The following is a 27,407-nucleotide window of genomic DNA, read 5'->3' as shown; positions in this document are numbered from 1 at the left end:
TAAATCCCAAACCCTTCCCGAAGGAGCACAGAGTGCTGACAGAGCACAGGATGCTCTGCTGAGCACGGGATGGACCAAGGGTGATGTGAGACTAAGCCGGGATGGGAGTCAGAAATGAAAGGAAGAGGATGAGCAGGCAGGAGAGGAGGAGGAGATACAGAGGAGGAGGAAGAGCGGATGGGGAGGAGGGGTGGAGGAGGGGAGCGGGAGGAAGAGGAGGGCCAGAGGAGCAGAAAGAGAAGCAGAAGAAGCAGAAGAAGCAGAAGGAACAGAAGAAGCAGTCACCACGTGCGTCCATCGCTTTCTGTCCACAACCCTCGGCCCAGCAGCATCGCCCTTCTCGGGGCATCCCGCAGGTGAGCGGGCAGGGGGAGCTCTGCCCAAATATCTTGGGCGGTGCCTGGGGTTCTTTTTGGGAGGGGGGTTTTTGTACCTTGTAGGACACCAGATCCGAGACCCAAATAACTTTGGTTGATCCTGGCAGGGTTGGTTTTTTGTTTACCTTGGGGGGGGTGAGGGGAGGGGGCGGATGTTTGGATCTCGCAGGACTCCAAATGTAAGTCGCAAATGCTCCTTGAGGGGACATTGGGGAGTAACCTAGACGTCAGTTTTTCGGGGGTCCTGGTGGCGGCTGCAGGGAGAAATGGGATGGGATGGGATGGGATGGGATGGGATGGGATGGGATGGGATGGGATGTGGATTGGGGAGTGGGATGAAGTCTGGAGGAGGGGGAGGAGTGGAATGGGGCCTGGGATGAGGCAGCCGAAGGTTGGGGGTGATGAAGCTGGGTGACACCACTCCGTAGGAGCTTGCGGGGTATCCGGCAGCTGTGAGGGAATTTTGGGGTACCCCTCATCCTTCGGGGGTGGCGCTGGCAGCGGGGGGACACGTGGCTCCGGCACCTCTGGACACCACCTGCGTCCCCCTCGCCCCCAGCGCCCCCGGGAGCGGAATTTGGGGAGGGGGGAGGTCGGGGGCGCCCAGGCCGGGCCCCCCTTGCTCTCCCGGCAAGCGGGGGCCGAGTGCGGGGGGAGCCCCGCGGGCATTGCCCGGCCCTGCCCGGCACGGCTGATGCCGCCCGCCCGCGCTGCGCACTGCTCCGGACTGGTGCTGCCAGTGCCGCGCGGGGCGGGGCCGCTTTGGGGACCCCCCAGGGCAGAGCGCTTTGGGCTGCTTTGGGGCTCTGGGCACCTGCAAAACCGGCGCTGGGCACGGGAAGAGCGTGTGGGGACAGCTGGGGCCCTACTGGTGGCACTGGTGGCGCTGGGAGTCCCCCAGGCCGCGGGGTGAGCGGGGGGCGCGGTGAGAAGGGGGGCGGGGGCTGGGAGCCCAAATGGAGCGAAATGGGGATTGGGGCCCTGTCCCCCAGCACTCGATCCCCGGAGCAATTCCCTGGGCTCTGGGGGAGTTGGATCTGCACTGGGGGTCCCCAAGCCTTCTGTCCATCCCTGGGGCTGATTGGGGTGTTCCCCCCATGCAGCAGCTTGTGCTGCAGCAGCCATGGGGCAGAGGAGGGTGGGGAAGGGGGTTCTGGGGTGGGAGCAGAGGAGCAGCAGGAGGAAGAGAAGGGAGAGAAAAGGAGGGGCAGGAAAAGAAGAAGCAGCAGAACCATGAGATTTCACCACCCACTGTGTCTGCAGCACCCCTGGCTCCGGGATCATTGTCCCCCTGCATTCCACAGGTGACCAGAGAGGAGGAGCTCACCCCAAATCTATTGGGGGGGTCTCCGGGAAGGTTGGTTTGATTCTGTTTCTTGAAAGGATATTTAGAACTCACAGATTCTAGAACTGAGCCCCAGATATCTTTGCATGTCCCTGGCAGGGATTTTTTGGACCAAAGGGGGTGTTTGGATCTTGCAGGACTCCAAAGCTGAGCCACAAATGCACCTTGGGGGAATATTGGTGGAGTCCATATGGGAATTACCTGGTATCAGCAGGACCGAAATCAGTCTGCTGCGCCACGGCAGACCTGCCGAGGGGCTGTTTACAAGGGCCTGCAGGGACAGCACCAGGGCCAGTGGCCTCCCACTGACACAGGGTGGGCTGAGGCCACAGGTGTGGCACAAACTGTGGGCTCTGAGGCTGCTGAGGCCCTGGCCCACGCTGCCCACAGAAGCTGTGGCTGCCCCTGGATCCCTGGCAGTGCTCCAGGCCAGGCTGCTTGGGCCTTGGAGCAACCTGGGAGAGTGGAAGGTGTCCTGCCCATGGCAGCAGGCTTGGAACAAGGTGATTGTTAAGGACCCTTGCAAGCCAAGGCGTTCTGTGATTCTGTGATCCCAGGGGCAGCTGGGCTCAATTTGTGATTAGAAACAGCTCAGCACTGCAAGTTTGCTTGAGTTCAAGGAGAATGTTCGCCAGCCCAGATTCACAACTTGTGAGATTTACCAATAGTAGAGGTCAGGCTGAGATCAATAAAATCTTACACAGTCCAGATTCTGCATGATTGTAGTTTATTGAAGAAAGAGCAAAACTGTTTGAGGCTTGCCAGTCATAAATGCACTAACTATAGAGCATTACTATGTGTCTTAACAGATAGTGACAATCCAAGCTTTACTTCTAAAAAAAATAATAGTATATATTTAATATATTCTATAGCTGTCATCTATGGAATAAATATATCTATTTTATCAAGATCTTTCCGGACATAAATGCACTAAGAGATTTCTTAAGTGTCACAACAGATAGTGCCAACACTAAATGTGTGCTATATTGTTATTGTTTAATCATAATTACATTGTCAAATATTTATAATTAATATTTATCATGATAGATTAAGTACCTATTTCTTACTTTTGATAATATGCATTTTAGTATATGGTTTTCTTTGACTGAATTTTGGTATTATTTATGATACCTAATAAACTATTTAAAATAGTTCTATTAACTTTATCATATAGTTACCATAGGTATACATTATATATATTTATCCAGGAAATAAAAAAATCTTGGTACTTATATATATGAGATTTCAAGGTCAGCTCCAACACAGTTGGTATAATGCTGACCTAAAGGTGTCCCTTGCGGGGACAAGGAGAGACACAGTCCATTGTCTAATCCTGGGCTAGCAGAGCTAGTTTGTCCTCTCAGTGTTTTTTCCCTGTTTGTTTGTCTTTTTCTGCCCCACATTCCCACTTCCTTCATACTGTCATTTTTGGCCTTTCCTAAAGGGCTGGAACAATTGCATGTTACAGGTGGGGTTTGGTGACTTTGGCCATGCGTGTAAGGCATGTGCTCTCTTCATTTGCATTCTTAGGAGTGGGAAAGGCCGCATGCAAGTAGGGCTTCATGTGGATCTGGGTGACTGGTTTTGGAAATGGAATGATAGGAGGAGGTAGAAAAAACCCTCTGGTGGCCCTCCATCTGCTGAGGCAGCAGGAGAGGCTGTGGGGCCTTTGCCAGAGTCTTTGCACATATCCTCTTCTCCTTTAAGTGTTCTTTCAATTGTAGCTGTAAAGGATTCTTGTAAGAGCCTGTCGCAGATCCCTGTAATTACTCTTTGCGTAGGAGTGGGCAACTAGATCCATCACCAAGTGATGGAAGAGATTGAGTGAGTTAGCCATTTGCACATCCTGGGGCAAAGTGATCTCCTCAGGAAGCCTCCGGTTGCCCACAATGAAGTGGTTGAGGTGTCTCACTTCCACATATGAGCGCAGGGCCTCACTGATATCCAGAAGTCGTCTCACAAAATCTCTCCTACGCCACTGTGACACAGGTAAAATGTTCAGCATGTACATGACAATGGTCTTTGTGGTATAGGTGGAAAAGCCGAAACCCAGCTGAAGACGGGTGAAGAACTGTAGGCACTTGAGGTGCAAGCTGTCAGGGGGAGCCTGCCTGGCGATGTGCCTGAAGAACTTGATCTCTGCCACGGCGTAGGTCTCAGGCCACCATGTGCTTGGGGTGAGGAGCTCTCTAGACTGGCTGCTAACAAAGATGTCTGAGTTGCCTCGCTGCACCCCAAACAGCATCTCAATTCGAAAGCTTTCTCTGCCATTGGTCACCTTGAATTGGCAGGAGCGTGGGTAGGGCAGCAGCACTAAATGCCAGTTGTGTGACTGAGGCAAAGCTGGCCAGATTGCTCTCAGCAGGACGTAGAACCAGCGGGCTGTTTTCTGCACATTGAGGTAGGAGCCGGTGCAGAGGGTGTGAAGGAGGCTGGGATCCTGATTCCTCCTCAGCTCCTCCTCGGGGTGGTGGAGGAAGCACAGCATGTTCTCAGCCTGCTGCTCCCTTGTGCAGGTGCACTCCAGCTCCACGCGGACACGGAAGATCCTCACGTGTCTCTGCCTTGCAGTGGACATCTCCAGGTGGAAGGAATGCCCTTGGGGAGGAGTCATGGGTACAAGAAAGCGATAAACAACATCCTCCTCATGGGGACTCCAACCCTCGAAGGCACTGCCAACCCCAATGGCTCGTTCCAGCATCGGGTGGAAAGTGTTAGATAAGACGCGTCCAGCATAATTTATGAAATCGTCCATCAGGTTAGTTGTCCACTCGCAGCCTGTCTCCAGGTCCTGTACAGGCCACTGTAGGTGCTCCATTAGAATCCTTCCAATATCATCAGATTCCTGGTCTTCGACTTCATTGGCGTCATTATTGTTCTGGTCATTTGCAGCAATATTCATGACTTGATTTCCAGCATCGTCTTCTTCATTTGCTCCATTATTTTGTTCTTCGTTCTCCTCTCTCCTCAGGCTCCTTTTCCTCCAGATAAACCATACTGCCAAAAGAAGGACCAGGAGCCCAGCAAATGCCCAGAGCTGCCAGTGCTGCAAGTCAAACACCAGCAGGTCTCCCCAGGCTGAGCCGCTCTGCTTCAGTCTCAGCTGCTCCAACTCTTGCTCCAGCCGAATCTTCTCCTGTTCCAGGTACTTCACACGTGCCTGCATGCGCAGGAGCTCCTCCTCATCCATGCCATCATCCACAGGCTGGAGGTACTGAGTGAGGGTTTTTAAGAGCCAGAAAAGGAAGTGCCAGAAAAACATGGTCTGCAGAAGGATAGAGAGAAGGCCTTGAGTAGGGCTGGGAGGGAGGCAGGTGGCAGTGGAGGCAGCAGGGGTGGGAATCACAGGGATGTGGGGGCAGGAAGGAAAGGGCCCCAGAGAGCTGGCAGGAAGCAAGGCCTGTCCTGCTGCACCAGGAGCAGCAGCAGCAGCAGCGTGCCCTGCCCAAGGCTCCCCTGTGAGGGGCTGTCCCTGCATGCACGGGGAGAACCCACCCCCGGCTGCAGCGTTTCTGCCCCAGCCCTTGTCCAGCCCAGCCTCCCTGCCACGTGAGCACTCACCGCTTGCCCGGGCTCTGCCGGGGCAGCGTTGCCTGCTGGGGCCTTTTATAGCTGCCCCCATTGTGACACATCCCCCGTGATGTCACAGGTGCCACAGCGCATCACAGCCAGGCCAGCCCCACTCTTTGTCCCCAGCCCAGCTCAGCCAATCCGAGTGGCCCTGGTGTACATATAGATACATATTATATAGATATTAGTTCCATTAATTTTATGAAAAGATTTAGCACATGTATAATTTCACTACCTGTTGCGATTTCTGTGACACATATTAATGCTCTGTAGTTACTGCATTTATGACAGGCAAGACTTTTATTAAAAAGACATATTTGTAAAATAGATATTATACACATATTGTATTTAATCCAAAACAAAATACAATAAATAATATTGAAATACAAGAAAATATTATTTATATCTAAATATGACATCATTACCCAGAATCATATATTTAAAATCAAATATATAGCAAAAATGTATAAATTTAAACACTGAAAATCATTATAATAAATAATATATTAAACCAATATAAATTTAGCATATATATTGTGTCACTATATGTTATGACACATACAAACACTCTGAAGTCCGTGAATTTCTGACAGACAAAATTTTTATTACATAGATATATTTCTTAAATATGTCTAATGCATATCATGTCTAATATACCATATTTTCCTATGGAAATGCAGCCATATGCAGTGTCACTATCTGTTGGGACACATAGTAACGGTCCCATAGTTAGTGTATGTATCACTGGCAAGCCTGCAAATGCTTTGCTCTTGCTTGAATAAAATGCAAAATTGCAGAATCTGGATCGTGTAAGATTTTATTGATCTCAGCCTGACCTCTAGTATTGGTAAATCTCACCAGTTGTGAATCTGGGCTGGTGAACAATCTCCTTGAACTCAAGCAAACTTGCAGTGCTGAGCTGTTTCTAATCACAAATTAAGCTCAGCTGCCCCTGGGATCACAGAATCACAGAACGCCTTGGCTTGGAAGGGTCCTTAACAATCACCTTGTTCCAAGCCTGCTGCCATGGGCAGGGACACCTTCCACTCTCCCAGGTTGCTCCAAGGCCCAAGCAGCCTGGCCTGGAGCACTGCCAGGGATCCAGGGGCAGCCACAGCTTCTGTGGGCAGCGTGGGCCAGGGCCTCAGCAGCCTCAGAGCCCACAGTTTGTGCCACACCTGCGGCCTCAGCCCGCCCTGTGTCAGTGGGAGGCCACTGGCCCTGGTGCTGTCCCTGCAGGCCCTTGCAAACAGCCCCTCGGCAGGTCTGCCGTGGCGCAGCAGACTGAGATTTCGGTCCTGCTGATACCAGGCAATTCCCATATGGACTCCACCAATATTCCCCCAAGGTGCATTTGTGGCTCAGCTTTGGAGTCCTGCAAGATCCAAACATCCCCTTTGGCTCAAAAAATCCCTGCCAGGGACATGCAAAGATGTCTGGAGCTCAGTTGTAGAATCTGTGAGTTCTAAATATCCTTTCAAGAAAAAAACCAAACCAACCTTCCCGGAGACCCCCCGATAGATTTGGGGTGAGTTCCTCCTCTCTGGTCACCTGTGGAATGCAGGGGGACAATGATCCCAGAGCCAGGGGTGCTGCAGACACAGTGGGTGGTGAAATCTCATGGTTCTGCTGCTTCTTCTTTTCCTGCCCCTCCTTTTCTCTCCCTTCTCTTCCTCCTGCTGCTCCTCTGCTCCCACCCCAGAACCCCCTTCCCCACCCTCCTCTGCCCCATGGCTGCTGCAGCACAAGCTGCTGGGTGGGGGGAACACCCCAATCAGCCCCAGGGATGGACAGGAGGCTTGGGGAACAACCCCAGTGCAGATCCACCTCCCCCAGAGCCCAGGGAATTGCTCCAGGGATCGAGTGCTGGGGCACAGGGCCCCAATCCCCATTTCGCTCCATTTGGGCTCCCAGCCCCCGGTTGCCGGGACAGCAAGGGGGGCCTGGCCTGGGCGCCCCCCACCTCCCCCCTCCCCAAATTCCGCTCTCAGGGGCGCTGGGGGCGAGGGGGGGCGCAGGTGAGGTCCAGAGGTGCTGGAGCCATGTGTCCCCCCGCTGCCAGCGCAACCCCCGAAGGATCAGGGGTACCCCAAAACTCCCTCACAGCTGCCGGATACCCTGCAAGCCCCTAAGGAGTGGGGTCCCCTGGCTTCATCACCCCCAACCTTCAGCTGCTTCATCCCGGCCCCATCCCACCCATCCCCTTCGCTCAGACTTCATACCACACCCCAATCCACATCTCACCCTTCTCAGGCCTATCCCATCCCACCCCGGCAGCTGCCACTGGGATCACCCCAAAACCTGCGTGCCGAGAACTCCCCAATGTCCCCCCAAGGGGCATTTGCGACTCACATTTGGAGTCCTGCAAGATCCAAACATCCGCCTCCTCCCCTTCTCCTGCCAAAAAAAAAAGAAACCAACCCCAAACAAAAAACCCCTCCCTGGATCAACCAAAGATATTTTGGGCTCGGCGCTGGAGTCCTACAAGGTCCAAAACTCCCCCCAACCTCCCAAAAAGAACCCTGGGCACTGCCCAAAATATTTGGCTCAGCTCCCCCTGCCTGCTCACCTGCGGGATGCCCCGGGGGGGGCGATGCTCCCGGGCCGAGGGTTGCGGACACAGAGAACAACAGACGCACGTGGTGATTCCTTCCCGTGCTTCTCGTGCTGCTCCTTCTCTATCCCTCCTCTTCCTCCCGCTTCCCCTCTTCCATCCCTCCTCCCCACCTGCTCTTCATCCTCCTTCTCTGTCCCTCCTCCTCCTCTCCTGCCGGTTTATTCTCCTGCTCTTCTTCCTCCTTTTATTTCTGACTCCCATCCCGCCTTAGTCTCACATCACCCTTGGTCCATCCCGTGCTCAGCAGAGCATCCTGTGCTCTGTCAGCACTCTCTGCTCCTTCGGGAAGGGTTTAGGATTTATGCCAGGCACAGACAGTGAACCTCACCCCAAACTGCCCCGGTGCCATTGCTGTCCCCTGGGCGCTGGGCAGCTGCTGTCCCAGGGGAAGCAGGGACACAAACGGAGCCAAGTGCAGCCCAGCTGCCCGCGCTGATCCAGACGAGCCCCAGGGACAAGGTCCTGCAGAGCTACACGGAGCCCTCGGCTCCTGGCTGGCAACGGCTTGTGTTGTGGCTGCCCCAGAGGCCAGAGCGAGTCCTGGAGCTCCCCAGCTCCTGCAGCAGGACCCAGGTTCCACCTGCTCTGCCAGGCCCTGGCCAGGGGCCAGCAGATCCACTGGCTCCATGCAAAGGGGGAAGACAAGAAGAATGCATTGGATGCAGCCCCCAAGGACCTCGAGCAAACTGTTCAGGAACATCCAGACCTTGAGCTGATGTTTGCAAAGCTGCAGCTGGCAGAGTTCTGTGGTGCAGGAGACCCAGCATGGGAAGAGGAGACCTACAAGGAGCTGCAGGAGAAACACCCTGAGCCTCAAATGCTGCTGTGCTCTAAATTTCTGCTGGAGAAAGTTCTTCCTCTCCGGCAAGAGATCCTGGGATGAGGCAAAAGCAAAGTTTGTGGCTGATGACATATTTCCAGTGCAGAGAGAGCAGAGGAGCTGCAGGAGGAGGCTGGGAGCCTGGGAGGAGGGAGGGGTGAGCAAGGTGGTTTTTTAGGGTTTGTTTTAGTTCTCCTTCTCATACTGTGATTTGCTTGGAATTCAATTCCCTTAATTTCCCTAACTTGTGTCTGTTGTGCCTGTGACAGTGACCAGTGAGTGACTTCTCCCTGCCCTTATCCCAGCCCACGAGCCTTTCCTCCTGAGTTCTGTGTCCTGCAACTGTGAGGACAGTGACAGAGTGGCTTTGGTGGCACCTGGCACCCGGCCAGGGCCAGCACAGCCCAATAATCCCTGCAATTCATTCCCTCCAGGAAAGGTTCGTGAACAGAGCAAACAGGACTGTGGAGAAGATTCCTAGAAAACTGAAACAGCTTTCAAGAAGTGAAATGAAAATGTAAAGAAACAATCCACGATGTTTTCCTCTATTTATTTCTATGCTCCCCTTTCCATGTTGCACTACTTCTCCATGCCACTAATTGCAATAGGATCTCACCTCGAAGATCTATGGCTTAGCAAGTTTTAGACTCCCTGAAATACTATGAGTTAAACATAGTTTGTCTTCCCTCGTTCTGTTTGGAAAGCAATGCAGGAGACATAAGTGCAGTGCTTGGGTTGGGAATGAATTCTAGAGACAGGGAATGTGCTCTGCTAGTGTTTGACCCTCAGCAGGGACAATGCACAACAGCAGCCAAGGGGATTGCTGTGCCACTGTGCAGCAGTCAAGGCTCTGGATGTGGGCTGAACACGGCAAAGTTCCCGTGTTTGGACAGACTCAGGGGCTGCCCCCGGGGGCGCGCGGGGCTCGGCCGTGGGGCGCGCGGGGGCGAGCGGGGAACGGACAAACGGCCACTCGGACAAACGGCCACTCGGACAAACGGCCCCGGAGCTTCAGTTGCAGCGGCGACAGCGGCGACAGCGGCGACAGCGGCAGCAGCAGCGACAGCAGAAGCGAAAGAAGAGATTCTACGACCCTCTCCCTCCCTTTCTCCCGCTTGTCCTCTCCCTCTCCCCCTGTCCCGCAGCCTCTCCCGTTGTCCCTTTCCCTGCGTCCCCTCCTTTCCCGGTGCCCCTCTCCCCCTGCCATCTCGGGCCATGCCCCAGGCTCGCCCCCAGCCCCGGCCGGGGCTGCCCCCTCCCCGCGCCTGGGCGTCCCGCCGCGCTCTCGCCTCCGCCCGGCTCTCGCCATCGTGGCTGTGGCGCTGCTGGGCGGGCATCAGTGGCTGGGTCTGGGGCAGCATCGCCACCCTTTGGCTCCGCCTGTCCCGAGCCTGGCCCCGGCCCCGACGCAGGGTCCAGTCTCGACCCCGACCGCGGCCCCGGCCTCGACCCTGGCCCCAGCTTCGGCCCCAACCCCGACCCCAGCCCCAGCCCCGGCCTCGACCCTGGCCCCAGCCCCGACCCCGACCCCGACCCCAGCTCCGGCCCCGACCCCAGCTCCGGCCCCGTTACCGGCTCCTCCCGGGGCCCGCGGAGGACACACGCGGCTCGGCCGCTCCCGCCGCCTCCGTTGCTCCTTCCCCGGCCCGAGCTCCGCCGCTCGGCAGTCCGGCCGCCGGCCCCGAGCCGCCCGTGCCCCGTTCAGAGGGGGATGCCCGGCCCGGGGCGGTGCACAGGCGGTCAGGGGCCGTGTCTGGCCCCGGGCCGAGCGCTGACGGCTGCGTGTCGCCCGCAGGGAAGGCGCAGGAGGCCCCGCAGGAGCGGTACCGGCTGGGCGAGCTGCTGGGGAAAGGAGGATTCGGCAGCGTGTACGCGGGGACGCGGCTGGCGGACGGCGCCCCGGTGAGTGGCAGGGCTGGCAGCGGGCGGAGGAGGAGGAGGAGGAGGAGGAGGAGGAGGGCAGAGGAGGGTGGGGCTCAGCAGGGCGGGCGGCGAGCTGAGCCCGCTGCTCTCTCTTTCTCGCAGGTTGCCATCAAATGTGTGTCCCGGAACCGCATCCATTATTGGGGCGAGTTGGTGAGTGAGCGGGGCCAGCGGCAGAGCCCGGGCCGTGCCGGGCGGGGATAAGCCGGGGCCCAGCAGGGTGGGAGCCGCCAGGACGCCTCGAGGGAGTTAGAGCGGGTGTGGGGTGAGCGGGGGACGCAGAGCATCCCGGGCTGGGTGAGGGGTCCCAGAGCCCTGGCATGGCCTCAGCCCTGCTGATGACATCGTGGTCCTCCCGCAGCCCAATGGCACCCGTGCGCCCCTGGAGATCGTGCTGCTGGACAAGGTGTCCACTGGGTTCCACGGTGTCGTCCAGCTCCTGGAATGGTTCGAGCTCCCCACCAGCTTCTTGTTGGTGATGGAGCGTCCGGAGCGCTGTCAGGACCTGCGTGATTTCATCCTGGCTCGCGGGTTCCTGCCGGAGGAGGAGGCTCGGGGGCTGTTCTGCCAGGTGCTGGAGGCAGTGCGGCACTGCACCAGCTGCGGGGTCCTCCATCGAGACATCAAACCTCGCAACATCATCGTTGACCTGTGCACTGAACAGCTGAAACTGATCGACTTTGGCGTTGGCACCTTCCTCCAGGACACAGTCTACACGAAATTTGCAGGTGAGCCATCCCAGGGGTTGCTCCTGGGCACCTCATGGCCCAGCCTGGGTGTAGCACCAGGGATTCCCCCATTGGCTGCAGGTCATAGGATTGCTTCTTCAGCCAAGTTGCTTTTGGGTGGGAGGACCAGCTCTTGGCCCTGCCGAAAGCCTTCAGCATCCACTCTGCCCTGGGCTGGGGCTGGGGCAGGGGCAGCCAGCCTGACAAAAACCCCCATGGGGTAGCAGTGAGGGGGGTCAGACCCTGTGCCCTGGCTGGTTTGGTGTGCAGGCGAGGAAGGGCTTGGACTGCTCCACTCCCCTTGTTTGCCTTGGCTTAGTAATGTTTTATGGGGGCAATGCAGGCAGGGAGGAGAGTGGTTTTTCCCCACCACTGGGTGGGTTTTTCATTTGCATGTCATGATTGGGCATTCCCAGGGCTTCTGCTGCCCTCTTCCAGCCCCAGTGGCTTCGTTTCCAGCCCCAAGTTTGTACACCAGTCACAGGTGCTGGCGAGAGGGCAGCAGGTCACCCTGTGTGCCACTGGTGCAGCCCCTGCATGCCCAGGGATGCTGGGGTGAGGCTCTGGGAGCAGCAGCATCCCCTGATGAACTCCATCTGTATTCCATAGGAACCCTGTCCTACAGCCCACCAGAATGGACCCAGCTCAGATGCTACACCGGCGAGGCAGCAACAGTCTGGTCCCTGGGTATCCTGCTGTACCAGATGGTCTGCGGGAAGCACCCATTCAGGAGGGGCCGGGAGATCATCTGGGGGCAGATCTTGTTCCCACGACAGCTCTCTCAAGGTAGATCCTGATCTCTATGGCATAGAGGGAATACCAGTGCTGGGAGAGAGCAGCAGGCTCATGAGCATCCTGCTCTGGCAGCTGCTGAGAAGGTGGCACATGTCCTGCTCTCCTGCTCTCCTCCAAAATAAAGAATCCCTGGGGAAGTTTAGGCTGAGCTCTGAGCACACCCAGCATGGCCTGGGCACGGGAACGGGGAGGAAAAAGTAGGAGCCTTCTCCAACTGATTGGCAGTTTCTGGTTTCTCTCCTCAGAGTGCCAAGATATTATTAAGAGATGTTTGTCCATGCAACCCTTGGACAGGCCATCGTTGGAAGAACTCTTCAGCGATCCGTGGATGCAGGGTGTTCATCTGCCCTAGAAGATGGGAGAGATCCATGTGCACAGTTTGATCCAGGGGCCTGGCAGGTAACAGTTCCACACATTTCTTGGTAATTAGAAGCAAAGCAAACCAGATGTTTTTTGACCTGCTTGTAGCTCTGAGCAGGGATCATCAGAAGGGAACTCACAGCTCTTGTGCTGGAGCTGAGCTGGAGATGTGCTCTGGCAAGCACTGGTGGCCACCATCCACCCTGGTTTTGCTTGTCTGGTTCACTGTTGTCTGGGGCCCTGAGCAGAACACTGACAGCCTGCTCTGACCTCCAGGGAAGGAGAAGGAGCCCCTGGAGAAGCTGGACCAGATGGGCTGCAGCTGGAGACGTCAAGGACAACTTCAAGGATTAGTATCTCTTCCTCGACCTGGCCATCTGCAGCTGAAGGTGATTGACTTCGATTCTGGCACCTTCTGCAAAGACACACTCCAGACCTAATGTGCAGGTGAGTCCCCAACCAGGGGATGCTCTGGGCATTGCACAGCCTGGCTGGGCACCAAAGTTCCCCTCTTTGCTAGGGTGGATGTAAAGAATTATTCCGTTGGTTGCCAAGCTGCTCTTTGGCTCTGGGCAGCTGCTGAGGAGGTGGATCTGCCATGGCTGGCTGGAGGCTGGGCACATGTCCTGCCCTCCTGCTCTCCTCCCAGAGGCAGCAATGATGGGGAGGTTTGGGCACAGCTCTGAGCTCAGGCAGCATGGCCTGGGCGCTGCGGGCAGTTGGGACAAGGGGGACAGGAGCCTTCAGCTGATGGGCAGTTTCTGGTTTCTCTCCTTCCAGCCGAGCTCTGCAGATGCTGAGGCTGCTCTGGGCTCTGCCAGGGCTCTGCTGGAGCTCAGCCCTGGGCACGGCTGGGTCTGCTCTGCCCTCCCATTGCTCTGACAGCTCTGCATCAGACGAGCCTGTTCTGAGCACAGCGACAGAGCTTTCTGCTTGTGCAGGTGAGTGAGACTCTCCTGCAGGCCCAGAGATTGCAGTGAGGGATACACATCCAATTGGCCAGAACCCAAACACTCCACAGTCCCAGCAGAACGCCTGTATCTCCACAGGATGTTTTGTCTGTCCCACCCTTCACTCCTTTTGGGTTGGAATTGTGCAATTGCATTTCTTCCTCCTCTAGAATGCCACGAGTGAGTCAAACCTAGCGAGTGGGCTGTGTTCCTAAGGCAGTGCAGTCTGGAGTTGGTGAATGAAGAATTGCTCTTCTCCACTTCCAAACCAGAGCAAAAAGCTGTAAGTGGGACTTTGCATATTTATGAAACTACTGACAATTTCAGAGGGAATGTACAGCTCATTCACAGGGTGAGAAGGAAGGGCATCTTCTTAATGAGAAGGTGATCAGCAGAATTTAGATTCCCAGTCCTGCCTGGAGATGGCAGGGCAAAAAGCAATTTCTTATTGCTTCGACCAGAATTTAAAATAACATAATATTAGAAACAAACCCCAAAATCTATTAAAAAGGCTGCTGAGGGTCAGGAAGATAGATCCATGCTATCAGCACATTGACAAAGTAAATAACTGAGTTCTCTTTTACAAAAGATCAGTTACCTCTTAATAAAAAGTTACAGAAGATTTTACACTACACACCTGAGTTTTGTTTTTATCTTTCATGTTTCATCTATATTTTTTTCTTTTCTTTACCCTCTTTTTTTCTTAAACCAGAGAACATGTCCTAAAAAAGAAATGCCCTTTGCTCCTGGCTCTCATGTGAAGCAGCTCCCTTCCCTCTGGCCCCTGGGGCTTGGGGCACTGTCAGCACCTGCTGCTTCAGCCACTGCTTCTGCTGGCATTGAGAGCAACAAGCAGATTGTGGCTGATCCCGAGGGAGCAGCAGCAGGGCCTGGAGCTGATCCCTGAGTCTGGGGCAGGGCTGGACAAATGACCCCACAGCAGCAGTAGCAGCAGCAGCAGCAGCAGCAGCAGGAAATGGAGGTGACTTTGAGCACAGCCCCTGCCACTCTTGCCTCCTGTTTGCAGTGGTGTCACAGCAGCCTGAGGCACCTGGGAGCCCTCAGTGCCAGCAGGGACTTGAGATGGCAGGCCCTGGGCTCCTGGAGGTTGTGCAAGGAACGGAGCTGGGGACTCCCTGTCCATATGGAGCTTGCAGATGGAAAGGCTGCTGTGCCCAGGCAGCTCCAAGGGCAGAGAAATGAGGCTCTCGAGCACTTGATCTGGGCCAGTTCCACAGTCCTGGGCAGCAGCCAGCGAGCAGAGGGGGAACAGAGGGCACAGCAAGAGGGACAAAAGCAGTCAAGTGCAGAGACTGGAGAGAGCCACACCTGGCAGAAGGAACAGCTGCTTCCTTGCACTCTTGAAGAAAGCTCTTGGCTCTTTCAGAGCACTGAAAGGCGTGAAGGGCAGAGAGGAGGCAACACCAAACAATGTTCCTGTTTTCACACCCTCCCCTCTCAGTGTCCAGAAGGAATTGGATGAACTGTATTCTTCTCTCTGAGTCATCTCCTTCAGCATGAGCAGCTTAGCACCAGGAGCTAAAGGAGCTGAAGCCTTAGGCCTCAAGAGCTGACCAAGAGGAAACTTTCTGAGCAAACTAATGCTGCTACTAGGGACCTAGCTGAATGGCGCAGATAAAATCCTGGAATTATAGAATCCTTTCTGTTGGAAAAGACCTCTGAGCTCATCAAGCCCAGCCGTTCACCCAGCACTGTCAGCCCAGCACTAAACCACATCCCTGAAGTGCCAAGGCCTGAACAAGAGGTCTGACTGAGGCCTGAACAACAGGCCCTGAGCCAAAGGTGACTTCTCCATCAACCTTCCAACCAAAGGTTATCTTTGTATCCACTCATTACCAAAATATGCATGCTCATTAATATTGTGATAGATGTATCCACTCATTAGTGAATCATGTATTGACTTTTCTGTATTTAGAAGCTAAACAAGGCCATGAAATCCAACATCTGGCCTGTTTGGGGCTGTATGGTCAAAGTCAAATATCTTGGTTCCTCCTTGAGCCCTGGCCAGGCTTTGGGAGAAACCAAACAGCAGAATGAATCCAGCTGTTCCTGCACTGGAAGTGCTGTCAGTTTGTTTGTTCAGCACTCTCCAAGCTGGGCCCTCTCCCAGCGAGGTTGGAGCCTCACCTGTGGCTGGACACAGCTGCAGGAATTCCCAGTGTCCAGAGTGGCTCTGCAGCCCTTGGCTGTGACAGCTTCCCCAGCTGATGTGTGGGGCTGGGTGATGGTAAAGTCTGAGGGTAACTGGTGATGGATCTTTCTAAATCATTACAGGCAATCTTTGGTAGGAATGATTGGGTGCATTGCTGAGCTTCTCCTGTTGTGATTCTTTGCTGCTCTGAACTGTAGGAAATTGCACTGATTCCTTCATTTGGTGTCTGTGTCTTTGGTGCTGGGCCTGCCCACTGGCAAAACAAAATTGGCATAGTCTGTCCAGATCACAACAAATTTTTACTTTTTATATGTAAATGTAAGGAATCAGTCCTGTCTGAAATTTCTGGATGGGAAGACCTTCTCTATGGTTTGCTGGCTCTGGAGTGGGCTGAGGTCAGAGCACTGTGTGAGCAATGGGGAAGTTGGTTAAAAGCAGCTGAACCAGTGGATGTCTTAAAATGCGTCCAAAAATTGCGTTTTGAAAAAGGGAAAGAACTTGTGTGTTTGGGAAGACATACATGGATTTTGTTAACAGGATATTGTAAAAAGCACCAACGAAAGGAACCATTGGTGGGATGCTCCCACATGGAGTGACAGAAGGAGTTTTTAATCTTGAGCTCAGATTCATCTGCGCAAGTGAAATAATAATAACATAATAACTCTATGCATATATATTATAATAAAAACTTCATATATAATGAAAAAATTCTTATATAAATATAAGTATAAATATAAATATCACAACATAATTTTATATATATATATATAAAATGGTGACATTTGTTAACTTTGGCTGCTCAGGAATGTAACTCTAAATACCTTACAGAATATGATTGGCCAGGACCTGAATGTCAGTGGTAAACATTGTGAGATTGTTTACAATAAATACAGGAGGAAGGGATGAAATTGGCAATTTTTATAGAGTTTGGTGATACTGTGATGTGGAATGCTTTGTCTGTTACTGTAAAAATAAAGCGATTAAGGCTGCTGGGTTTTTCATATACCAGACTGTCCACAAGCTGCAGGACTTGTTGAACAGATGAAGGGGTTGTTAAAAGAACAGTTGAAAAAATGAGGAGATGGGAATGTGTCCTGATGGAGAACCCCTTAGAGGTCCACTCCAGCAGCTGCAGGGCTGGACCTTTATGCATTTGATTTAATGAGGATAAATCAGAAGCAAATGAGAGTTATCAATACCAAAACAGGAATTCAGATTCCTCCAGGACACTTTGGTTTGATAACTGCTCACTGCAGCTTGGCTTTGAAAAGTGTTCATGTCATGGGAGGAGGAATTGATGCAGATTATCAAGGAGAAATTGAATTCTGTTAAACAATAGGGAACAAAATTGAATTATTCAACCCCATGACAGGGTAGTATGATTATTGACATTGTGGTTTTAAAGACATTTGGAAAAAAAAAAAAAAGGTCCACCTCAAATCACCACTGTCTGTGGAGATAAAGAGTTTGGATCCAGCAGTCCTAATAATGGAGCCAAGGTGTGGGTCCAGAGGCCAAATGGCCCTTGTGAGCCAGCTGAAGGAACAGCTCTGGGGAAATTAAATTAAAACACTGTTTTAATCCTGAAACCTGGGCAGGAACAATGGGAATATGTCCCTGCAGCCAAGTGTTCTATGGGAGAACAAGCAGATGTTATAGGATGTTGTTTTACAGATCCTGCCAGACCAAATCTCCCTGTTTGCCCCAACGTTCCCTTTGGAAAATGCTCTGATCCACAGGGCTCCATGTGAAGGCTGATGTGACCCTGAGTGCCTTCCACAGGAATTCCAGCCAGGAGCCTGGAGCACCTCAAGGACTGGGAGCTGGCAGCTCTGCAGCCGAAGGGGAAAGGACCCCACCAAGCCTTGTTACCCACAGACACCACAGTGAAGCTGAACAGCAAAGGACCTTGGGGCATTATTGTGGAATTGAAAAGGAGCCAGCTCCATGGACAATGGAATTATTGTTCCTAACCTGAATGAGACTGAAGAAAAAGTCACTTGTCACTAAAGAACTACTTATGCCTATAAGATGTATCTTGATAGTCAACCAGAATCTTTGTTTGCCAGAAACACCTCTGGAGTTTCACCAAGGGATTAGTCATAAGAATTCCTATGAAAATGTAAAGATCAAGGTAGCTAAAATACTCAATGTAACTAATTGCTGGATTTGTTCTCAATCAGTGTTGGGAGGAATGGGATTCCCTTGCAGGGCCCATCCTGTGGGGTGGCAGAACTCTCTCAATGGGCTCTGACTTGTAACGGAGACAGTGAAGGGACAGTTAGAGAAAACTATACTGTGGAACAAAAGAATACAGTGATCAGTTTTACAGGATTCAGTAAGATTTCCCTTCAGGAGAAACCTACCCTGTTATAGTTAGAGGCCAAAATATGAAAGGATTTATATGGTTTAGCATTACTGAAAACGTCAATAGAGCTTGGGGTGCTGGAGCTGCTCAGGGTCAGTGTTACCCCACTCTCAGCTGCAGTGCCACCCTTTTGGGTACTTTGGCAACAACCACAGGGAAGAGGTGGGGCCAAGAGAACATTTTCCACCCAAAGAGTGCCTTTGATTTCAGAAAGCCAAAGATTCTGGTTCACCCTGTGCCCTTTGTGTGCTGCCTCATCCTATGAAGTTTACATTAAGGAGCTAAATTGATTATTAGAAGAAGTAGCAAATGATGCTATTAAAATACCGAATAGCACATCCTAGGTGCCCCAAGAAACACAAATGGGAGCTCTACAGAACCACATGGCCTTGGATTATCTGCTTTCTGCCCAGGGAGGAACCTGTGCTATTCTAGGACAGGAATGTGGCACTTGTATCAGTGATGGGTTTGGAGTCCAACAGTCAGGAATGACCTCAATAGAAAGAACAGTAGAAGAGTGGCAGAAAGAAGAAAATTCTCCCTGGTGGGATTGGCTTCATGGCTGCCAAATTGGAGGCTGCTGTGAAATGCATTTGTGGCAGTGACTGTAATCATTGCAGTGTGTGCACTTGGTGTGTTATGATTCCATGTTAGAGTTGTTGTGACAGTTTTTCCTGGAAAATAGAGAATTCAGATTTGTCTAAAAAGAGAGAGAGTCTCAAGAAAAAAGGAAGACCTGATAGATAACATAGAGAATAGCAACTAATGAGGCATGTTTTAAAAGGATTGCCAATTATAGGTCTGAGTAATGAACCTAAAGAGCATTTAATTGGAGAGCGAGGGGCTATGCCTTTATGCCTAATACCTAAATCTAAGGTTATATTATTGAAAGAATTGTTATGAAGGTTGTAGTTTATCTACAATGGACTTACTGAACTACCAAGGCCTGAACAACAGGCCCTGAGCCAAGGGTGATCTCTAGATGAACCTTCCAACCAAAATTTATATATGTATCTGCTAATTAACAAAATATTATTGCCAAAATGATCATTTTAGCTGTTCATTGTGAAACCTGGTTTTACCTTTCAGTATTTAGAAACCAGACAAGGCCAAATCTGGCTTTCTTTGGGGGTGTATGGTCAAAGTCAGCTCCCTTGGTTCCTCCTTGAGCCCTGGCCAGGCTTTGGGAGAAACCAAACAGCAGAATGAATCCAGCTGTTCCTGCACTGGAAGTGCTGTCAGTTTGTTTGTTCAGCACTCTCCAAGCTGGGCCCTCTCACAGCGAGCTTGGAGCCTCACCTGTGGCTGGACACAGCTGCAGGAATTCCCAGTGTCCAGAGTGGCTCTGCAGCCCTTGGCTGTGACAGCTTCCCCAGCTGATGTGTGGGGCTGGGTGATGGTAAAGTCTGAGGGTAACTGGTGATGGATCTTTCTAAATCAGTATAGGCACTCTTTTGTGGTGATAATTGGGTGCATTGTTGATGAGCTTCTACTTTTGTGATAATTTGCTAATGATCATGTGCTTTGCTGAGCTTCTCCTTTTGTAATTCTTTGCACTTTTGCATTATATAAATTATGCCAATTATATAAATTATGCCAATCCTTCAGTTGGTGTCTGTGTCTTTGGTGCTGACCCTGACCACCAGCAAAACAGGATCCCCTCCTGCCCAAGTGTTCCCTGGGAAGACAAAAACCATCACTCCAAATGTCCCCTCTTCCTCTTTTTCCCCCCACTTTATACACAGAGCATGATGTCCTGTGGTCTGGGATATCCCCAGGGTCAGTTGGGGTCACCTGTCCCCCTGTGTCCCCTCCCAACCTCCCCCACACCCCCAGCCCCTCCCCAGCGTGGCCAGACAAGGGGCAGGAAAGGCCTTGGCTCTGTGCAAGCTCAGTGAGAACAAAACCATCTGTGTGTGATCAACCCTGTGCTCAGCACAGCCCCAAAGCACAGCCCCAAGGAAGCCCTGGGAAGGAAATTCCCTCTGCCTCACCCAAAGCAGCACCCCATGGCCATCCAGCATCACCACGGCTCCACAGGCTCCTTTCTGACCGTGACAATCCCCATCCCAGCAGGGCAAAGGTTGTTTGCCATGGACCCAACCTCAGCAAAGTGTCTCCTGCAGGTTGTCCTGGCCTTGGAGAGTAGGAAGGGGGCTCTGTGCTGGTTGCCATGGCAACCTCTGGACCAATGATGCCCTATGGTGGTTGCCATGGCACCCAAGCCCAGCAGTGTCTCAGTGCAAGTGTCCCTGGCATCAGTCCCTCCAAGGGGTTTCCATGGCAACTGCCATGACAGGTGACCCAGGTGTGGTGTCCCAGCGATGGTTGCCATGGAAACAGTCCCCAGCACTGACCCTGTCTGTCAGGCTGACCTGGCCTTTGGCCCTGGCACTGGGCTTTGCTGCTGGTTCCGCGGCGCCTGCCCAGCCAGCGCGGCACAGGGCAGGTGGCCATGGCACAAACCCCAGCCATGGATCCCCTGTGGCTCTGGGCAGTGACACCAGCCCCGAGCAATGGGCTGCTGCCGTGAGGTCAGTGAAGTGGCCATGGCAACAGCCCCTTGCAGTGGCCCAGTGCAGGTTGGCATAAGAATCCAGCATCACAGCTGGCCCAGGGCAGGGCTGCAGTGCCCTTCCCAGCAGCCTGTCTGCACACAAGCACTTCCAGGGCTCTCTGCATTTCCCTTCCCCTCACTCTTGGCTCACTCACACACCTCTCAACAATCCCCTTGGCGCTTTGAGCTGCAAGGAGTTCAAAGCCTATCTGCCCTTCAGCAGTTGCTCTAATTCTGCCTTCACTGAACCCTGGATTAGGGTTTATTGAAGAACTTCCTGTGTGTCTAAAACATTCCTTGCATGGTTCTGCTTTGGGGAAGGGGAACCTCCTTGGTGGCAGCTTGGGCTTGGCACACACTTGAGGAGGGTGTCTGGTTTCAGTGGGGAAACTCAGGAGCTTGAGATTGCTTCAAGAAATAAAAGAAGTAACCCCTCTTTGCTTGAGTGCAGCCAGTTGTGTAAGCAAAGCAGGTCCCAGGTGAGTGAGAAAAGACAGGATGGGGTTGGGAATATGGAGCAAGATTGTCCACACTGTGTCAGGCCTCAAGGCACAGCTTCTCTGACCAGGCCACACCTCCTTAGGACAGACCCTGGATCAATATCAACCACAGAATGCTGCAATCACCTCTTCTCTAAAGAAAACAGAAAAAAAATACAACCTTTAAAATAGGACTGCATCTTTCTTAGAAGCTCTTTGAAATATTTCTCCATAACAGTAGTAGGAAACCTTCCTAATGAACTACAGTAGAGTAGAGGGAAATCAAGGTAGAGCCATGGTTTGTTAGGATTTGCTTGATCCTAATGAGCCCCATGGTGCATTTGGAGCTCAGCCCTTGAACCTTTGGTCATGAGAGGAGATTGCACAAAACTTTCCATCAGTCAGAGGAAAAACTCAAAGTGTCTCGATGCATTCATGGCTCCCACTGAGGTCCATCCCCAACACAGGCTCCTCGTGGACTCCTTGGAGGAGAGAATTGGAGGCCAGGATTGCACAAAGCTCTCAGAGACTCCAAGGGAAAGAAAAACCCAAAGCCCTTTGCAAAACCTGCAGTCCCTGGGAGCATGAAGGAGCCCCCAGGGCCATTCCTGACAAAGGCTCCCCAGGGACTCCTTCCAGCAGATCCCTGAGGCCAGGAGTGCAGGGAGGAAAAGGCTCTGTGCAGGCAGCTCAGGTGCTGAGCACAGCCTGGGCTGGGTGGAGGCAGCAGAAAGGCCAAGGCCTGAGCCCCAGCCCTGGGGAAGGCAGATCCTGTCCCTCCTGCCTTGCTCAGGGCTGTGCTGAGGCACTGGGATGTGGGGTGGGGATGCTGAGGGCAGGACAAGGGGGTGACAGTGCCCAGCCTTGCTGGGGCTGTGCCAGGAGGCCCCAGGGCCTCAGGACAAGGTGTCTCCTCACAGCCCTTGGTGCCAAAGTAGAGCAAATTGATTATACCATCCAATTGCAATTGGATAAAATATGTAACAAAATCTCCTTGACCTGGGGCCAAGCCTTACCTGCTGCTCTACTTCAAAGCAGAACTCAGCTGTGGGGCACCAGCAAAATCAGCCCCCATGAGCTGCTCTATGGTCGACCCTACCAAGTACCACATTCCAGGAAACAAACCTGTAAAAGGAGGGGTTGATTTGAATAATTACCTCATTTCTCTTTGTAAAACTTTACAGGATTTGCAGTGAGCAGTGGAGATCTCCAGACCGAGGGGATTTGACACACCAGGGCACGAGTTCCAACCAGGAGATTGGGTCTGCTTGAAAGACTGGGGAGCTGCTCCACTCCAGCCAAAGTGGAAGGGACCTTTCCAAGTTCTATTGACAACTTTTTACAATGCACAGCTCAAGATGGTACCTCCTGGAGATCTGAAGAAATCTGGACCAAACTTACTTCATGGGTACCCAGCTAAACTTGGTTAAAACATCTGTTTATAATCCTCACCATAATAACTGTTGTGTGGTTTTAGTTTGCACTGATTGGGTGTTGTAGCTGTTGTAACGCCTTAGGCTAGAAAAGGAAATATAGATCTAGAGAGCAGTTCCCATCAGGAACTTAGTCTCAAGAAAAGGGGGGACTTGATAAGGACAGGAGAATAGAACAGAAGAGCATTTTACTCACCTAAAAAGGACAGTGGAACACAACAACATTTACTCTTATCAAGGACAGTAGAACAAAACAGCAAATAAATAAATAAAGTAATACATATACACAAAGTAAGCAGGGATAGATGATGAATATGTAATCAGTGTGTGTGATAAAAACTCTGTTCACCTGATGCTCGGAGCACTTGATTTGAGGAAATGACCTCTGAGTGACCAGCACTGCAATAAAGAATGGCTGCTTTCTAATACTCAAGCTGTGTAAGTTTGTCTGGCTGATTTCAGGATCAGTTCCAAAGGCCCCCATAGTGTCACAATGGTCTCCTTGGTTGCATCAGGTTCCATCATGTCACAAAGCTCCCTTGGGTCCATGGAGCCACAAAGTGCCACAATGGCCACTTAGTTCCATGGGGTTCCACAGTGTCACAATGGTCCCCTTGATTCCATGAGGCCCCACAGTGTCAGCCTAGGGCAGGAGGCCAGGAGGGATTCATTCCCCACACCCTGCAGCTCCCTGGCCCAGCTGGCACCAACACCTTCTCCCAAGCCAGAGCTCCCAGTGTGCTGTGCCACACTGCAGCTCCCTGCAAACCACAGCAGCTTTGAGGCCAAAACACAAGTCACAGACAGATTTCTACTCTTTATGTCTATATTTGACCAGGAAATGTCCCATTGTGGTGTGTCCCTTTGCTGCAGTCACTGCAACACTGGGAACATACACAGAGCTCTGAGTGAGAGAAATGGCCAGTGCTGCACCTCTGCTGTGACTCATGGATGGTGGGAATTGCTCTGTGGGGGTGGCTGGAATGATGGGAAAAGGACAACTGGCAGCACAGAGGGAAACACATCAGGGCTGCTGGGCTGGGGCAAGACATTGCTGCCTGGGTAGGGAAGGTGGCTGTGAAAGTCCCTCCTGTGGATGCTCCTGTGCCCAAAGTTGGGCACTGAAGAGCATCACAACAACAGACAGGGGCATTGGGCTGCCAGGATTAAAGTGTCTCAGGAGGGTCTGGAGTGGCCACACAAGGGTGAGATATTTCTGGCTCAATGGGTTTGTGGTGCCTCAGGTAATCAGGGAAGAGATGCAACCTCCTGATGGACTCATGACTGAGGGGTGGATTTAACCATGGACAGCATCTCCAGGTTATCCATGACTGTAGAACATGTGCTGGGATCAAGCAGGAAAAGCCCCTCAGGTGTTGGGGACAATGGTGGAAATACCACTCTGGGGGGGGGACCTGGCAGATGGATGACATCACAGTGCCACAGAGCCACCAGGGCAAGCACTACTGCTGACAGTGCTGGGAACAGCCCCAGGATGGATGGAGACACACCCTGTGCCTCACAGCACTGCCCAGAACACCACCCTGGGCCTGGAAAAGCAAGTCCTGTGGGCACAGAGCCCCCAGAAAGAATTGAGTCAGACAATGGGAATCATTTCCAGAACAGCCCCAGGGACACCTGGGCCAGAGAGCACAGGATTGAGTGAGTGTTTCATATTCCCTGCCAGGCACCAGCCTGGGAAAGCTGAACAGTGCAAGGGAAAGCTAAAAACCACCTTGAAAGCAATGGGTGGTGAGATCTTCAAACTTTGGGAGATGAATTTAGCCAAGGCCACTGATCAGTGAACACATGAGGCTCCACCAGCCCAGCTGGCCCTGCCTAATCCAATCCAATCCTCCATGGGCCATAGAAGGGGGATAAAGTGCCCGTGGTGCCTAGGATACATGTGTTGGGGAAGAGAGTTTGGATCCGTCCTGGCTCAAGAAAGGCAAACCCATCCCTGGGATTGTCTTTACTTGAAGACCTAACAGAGTCAACTTCTGCAGGAAGTTTTCTCCTCTCACTGGAACCTGGGGACACTTTCTCAGTCATGTCCCTCAGTGGAACTCATTAACACTACAAGATACTTCAGGGTTTCAATCTCACTTCAAGTTCTTGAGAAGTTTTTTGCACACACTCTGAAGGACTGAGTCTGATGCAAACAGCACCAAAGCCCCACAAGGGTCATTCCAGTCCCTGTGCTGTTGCTGTGCTGCTGAGCTGGGCTGGGCTCCTGGCACAGAGGAGCTCCTGGCAAGCGGCAGCGCTGCAGAGAGACAGCTCTGCCCAGGAGCAGCTCCTGTGCACAGCCCAGCAGGGCTGGGGCACTGCCAGGCCATCTCAGGGACACCAGCAGGGCACACCCAGAGCTCACAGGTGCTCTGCATTGGCAGGGGCTGTGCCATGGCCCAGAGGGGCTGTGTCATAGCCATGGGCACCTCTAGGGCTGTGTCAGAGAGCCACAGAGCAGCTGTGATGTCAGAAAGGGGCTGTGTGACATCACAGAGTGGGGTGTGTGAGGTCACACATTGGGCTATGACATCACAGAGTGTTATGTGAGATCATGGAGCAGCTACACCATCAGAGAGGGGACTGTGTGACATCACAGAGCTCACTGTGACATCACAGTGTGGCTCTATGACATCCCAGGTTGGCTGTGAGGTCACAGAGGGCTGTGACATCATAGACTGGGCTGTGAAATCACTGGTCGGTTGTGTGACATGATAGGGCAGGATGTAATGTCCCATGGTGGTGATGTGACATCATGAAGCAGGCTGTGCCACAGAGTGGGCTGTGACATCACAAAGAGGGCTGTGTGGTTGCAGAGCAGACTCTGCCATCATAGAGGATGGCTCTGTCTGACATCAGAGAGCAGGCTGTGACATCACAGTGTGGCTTTGTAACATCACAGAGTTGTCTGTGACATCAAGGAACAGGCTGTGTGATGTCACAGAGAAGGCTGTGACATTACAGACTGGGTTGTGACATCACAGGGCTGCTGGGTGACATCCCAGCTGGGTTGTGACATCACAGAGCAGGTTGTGATGTCACAGAATGCTGGTGTGACACCCAAGGGCAGATTGTTTGACATCACATCGTGAACTGTGACATCCCAGAGTGGTTCTGTCATCACAGGTTGCTTTGTGACATCACTGGGGGCTGTGTGAGGTCCCTGGGGAGGTCACTCCACCCCAGTCCCCCTCACAGTTCCCCCAGACAATTCCAACGCTGCTCGTGCACAGCAGGGTCCCCTGTCCCCCCAGGTCCCCCCTGACCCCCAGTGCCACAGCCTCCCCCACAGGATGTTCCACCAGATCGATCCCCAGAGCCTGACATGGGGTTCTGAAAACTTTCTTCTGTCACTCCATGGAGGAGCATTCCAACTACAGTTGTTAATTCTGCTGCTGCTGTTTCCAGTATGCTGCTAACAGAATTCATCCTCATCTTCCGTAGCCCACAAGTTCTTTTCCTATTTCAAAACACAATTTTTGGATGCACTTTAATACATCCAGCGGTTCAGCTGCTTTTAACCAACTTCCCCATTGCTCACACAGTGCTCTGACCTCAGCCCACTCCAGAGCCAGCAAACCATAGGGAAGGTCTTCCCATCCCAGAATTTCACACAGGACTGATTCCTTACATTTACATATAAAAAGTGACATTTTGTGGTGATCCAGCCAGGCTAGAATTCAGTACAAAAAAATCCCCTTCCAAAGCTCCCCAGCCCCTCTCCTCACCCCCTTCCGGCTGGGAGCAGCCGAGAGCCCCGCGCTGCCCATGCCGAGCTGTCCCGGCTGCATCCCCGCTCCTCCCGCGGCCTGCGAGCGACTCGGCAACGGCGGAGGAGGAGGCGGGAGGAGGAGGAGGAGGAGCGGAAGGAGGGATTGGGGGAAGGAGGTGGGATTAGGGCGGAGAAGGAGGAGGAGAGACAGAGCGGGAGGAGCGGGAGGAAGAGAAGGGACAGGAGGGACAAAGGAGGATGGGGAAGGAGCCACGCGGTGTGGGATTCCCTGAATTCGCAGCCCCCCTGGACCATCGCCGCCTCATCCCGCAGGTGAGCGGGGAGGGAGAGCTCGCCCCAAATATCTGTAGGGATCCCTGGGTTTGGGGTTTTTTTGGGGGGATGTTTGGAGTTTTCGGGACTCCAAAGCCGAGCCGCAGATGCCCCTCGGGGGGACATGGGGGGTTCCCCGGGAGGTGTTTTTGGGGGTCCCGGTGGCGGTGCCGGCAGAGCCCCGATGGGGGGCGGGGGGATGCTGGTTTCCCCGCGGTGGGGGTTGGGCTCTGCCCGGGGCCACCAAGCTCTGCCCGGGGCCACCAAGCTCTGCCCGGGGCCACGTGGTGACCGCGCCGGACCGGGGCGGGATTGGGGACACACCGGTTTTGGGGACCTCCTGGAGCCGCGGCTTCTCTTCAGAACCCCAGGGAGAGGAGACCCCCAGAAGTTCGGAGCGGGGAGTCTGCGAGGGGGAGTGCCTGGGATTGCTGGGACCCCCGGCGGGGGAATCTGGGGGCTGGAGGGGCGGGATGGCCAGGAAAGGGATTCAGAACTCCCGGGTTCTGCAAGTGGCTTCTCCCAGAATGAGCCCAGTAACTCCCAGTATGATCCTGGTCACTTCCCCTCCGTCCCTGCAGGATCCCTGTTGCTCCCAGTATGAACCCAGTCACTCCCAGTCGTTCCCCTATTATGATGCTATTTGCCCCCAGCACGGTCCCAGTTGCTCCCAGTTCCTCCCTCTTTTTCCCAGTGTGTCCTCATTTCTCCCAGTTGTCCCTAGCATAGTCACAGTCACTCCCAGGATGAGTCCAGTATGATGCCAGTCTCTCCCAGCAGGACCCCAGTCACTCCCACTTGCCCCCAGTTACCTCCAGCATGGTCCCAGTTCCCCCCAGCACAATCCCAGTTACTACC

The 27,407-nt window shown here is 53.1% G+C and overlaps 4 protein-coding genes and 1 long non-coding RNA gene across 6 annotated transcripts in view; 2 read left to right on the top strand and 3 right to left on the bottom strand.

Moving 5' to 3' along the window:
- Positions 1 to 27,407, bottom strand: part of LOC146420164 (serine/threonine-protein kinase pim-1-like) — a 68,325-nt gene that overhangs the window by 5,060 nt on the left and 35,858 nt on the right. The gene's annotated exons all lie outside the window — the stretch shown is intronic.
- Positions 2,553 to 4,982, bottom strand: LOC146420169 (inositol 1,4,5-trisphosphate receptor-interacting protein-like 1). The gene has a single exon (XM_085048561.1). The coding sequence runs from the start codon at positions 4,910 to 4,912 to the stop codon at positions 3,437 to 3,439; it is 1,476 nt and encodes a 491-aa protein (XP_084904687.1). The 5' UTR covers positions 4,913 to 4,982; the 3' UTR covers positions 2,553 to 3,436.
- Positions 7,335 to 12,963, top strand: LOC146420168 (serine/threonine-protein kinase pim-1-like). The gene is made up of 6 exons (XM_085048524.1): positions 7,335 to 7,376; positions 10,755 to 10,805; positions 11,014 to 11,380; positions 11,990 to 12,166; positions 12,421 to 12,574; positions 12,812 to 12,963. The coding sequence occupies exons 1-5, from the start codon at positions 7,335 to 7,337 to the stop codon at positions 12,525 to 12,527; spliced, it is 744 nt and encodes a 247-aa protein (XP_084904650.1). The 3' UTR covers positions 12,528 to 12,574; positions 12,812 to 12,963.
- On the bottom strand, positions 17,093 to 22,950 carry LOC146420167 (uncharacterized). Of its 2 annotated transcripts, none has more exons than XR_014849251.1 (3): positions 22,845 to 22,950; positions 22,079 to 22,187; positions 17,093 to 17,208 (listed from the first exon to the last, which is right to left on the bottom strand). It is a non-coding gene; the product is annotated as an uncharacterized LOC146420167 (long non-coding RNA). The 2 variants fall into 2 exon arrangements; XR_014849250.1 differs by lacking the exon at positions 17,093 to 17,208 and adding an exon at positions 21,419 to 21,544.
- The window catches only part of LOC146420166 (uncharacterized), an 11,608-nt gene continuing 10,675 nt past the window's right edge, over positions 26,475 to 27,407 (top strand). Inside the window, exon 1 of the mRNA XM_085048523.1 lies at positions 26,475 to 26,549. Coding sequence (XP_084904649.1) covers positions 26,475 to 26,549 — 75 coding nt within the window. The remainder of the gene's footprint in view (positions 26,550 to 27,407) is intronic.

This window comes from Lichenostomus cassidix, unplaced genomic scaffold, assembly GCF_008360975.1.
Source record: "Lichenostomus cassidix isolate B80296 unplaced genomic scaffold, HeHo_3.0 HiC_scaffold_44, whole genome shotgun sequence".
Classification (NCBI taxonomy): Eukaryota; Metazoa; Chordata; class Aves; order Passeriformes; family Meliphagidae; genus Lichenostomus; species Lichenostomus cassidix.
This window is presented reverse-complemented; position numbering and strand designations above follow the sequence as displayed.

Coding starts and splice junctions, on each gene's coding strand:
- LOC146420169 (XM_085048561.1), bottom strand. CDS start 4,912: ATGGATGAGGAGGAGCTCCTGCGCATGCAGGCACGTGTGAAGTACCTG.
- LOC146420168 (XM_085048524.1), top strand. CDS start 7,335: ATGTGTCCCCCCGCTGCCAGCGCAACCCCCGAAGGATCAGGG. Junction 10,806..11,013: donor TCCATTATTGGGGCGAGTTG/GTGAGTGAGCGG, acceptor GTCCTCCCGCAG/CCCAATGGCACCCGTGCGCC. Junction 11,381..11,989: donor AGTCTACACGAAATTTGCAG/GTGAGCCATCCC, acceptor TGTATTCCATAG/GAACCCTGTCCTACAGCCCA.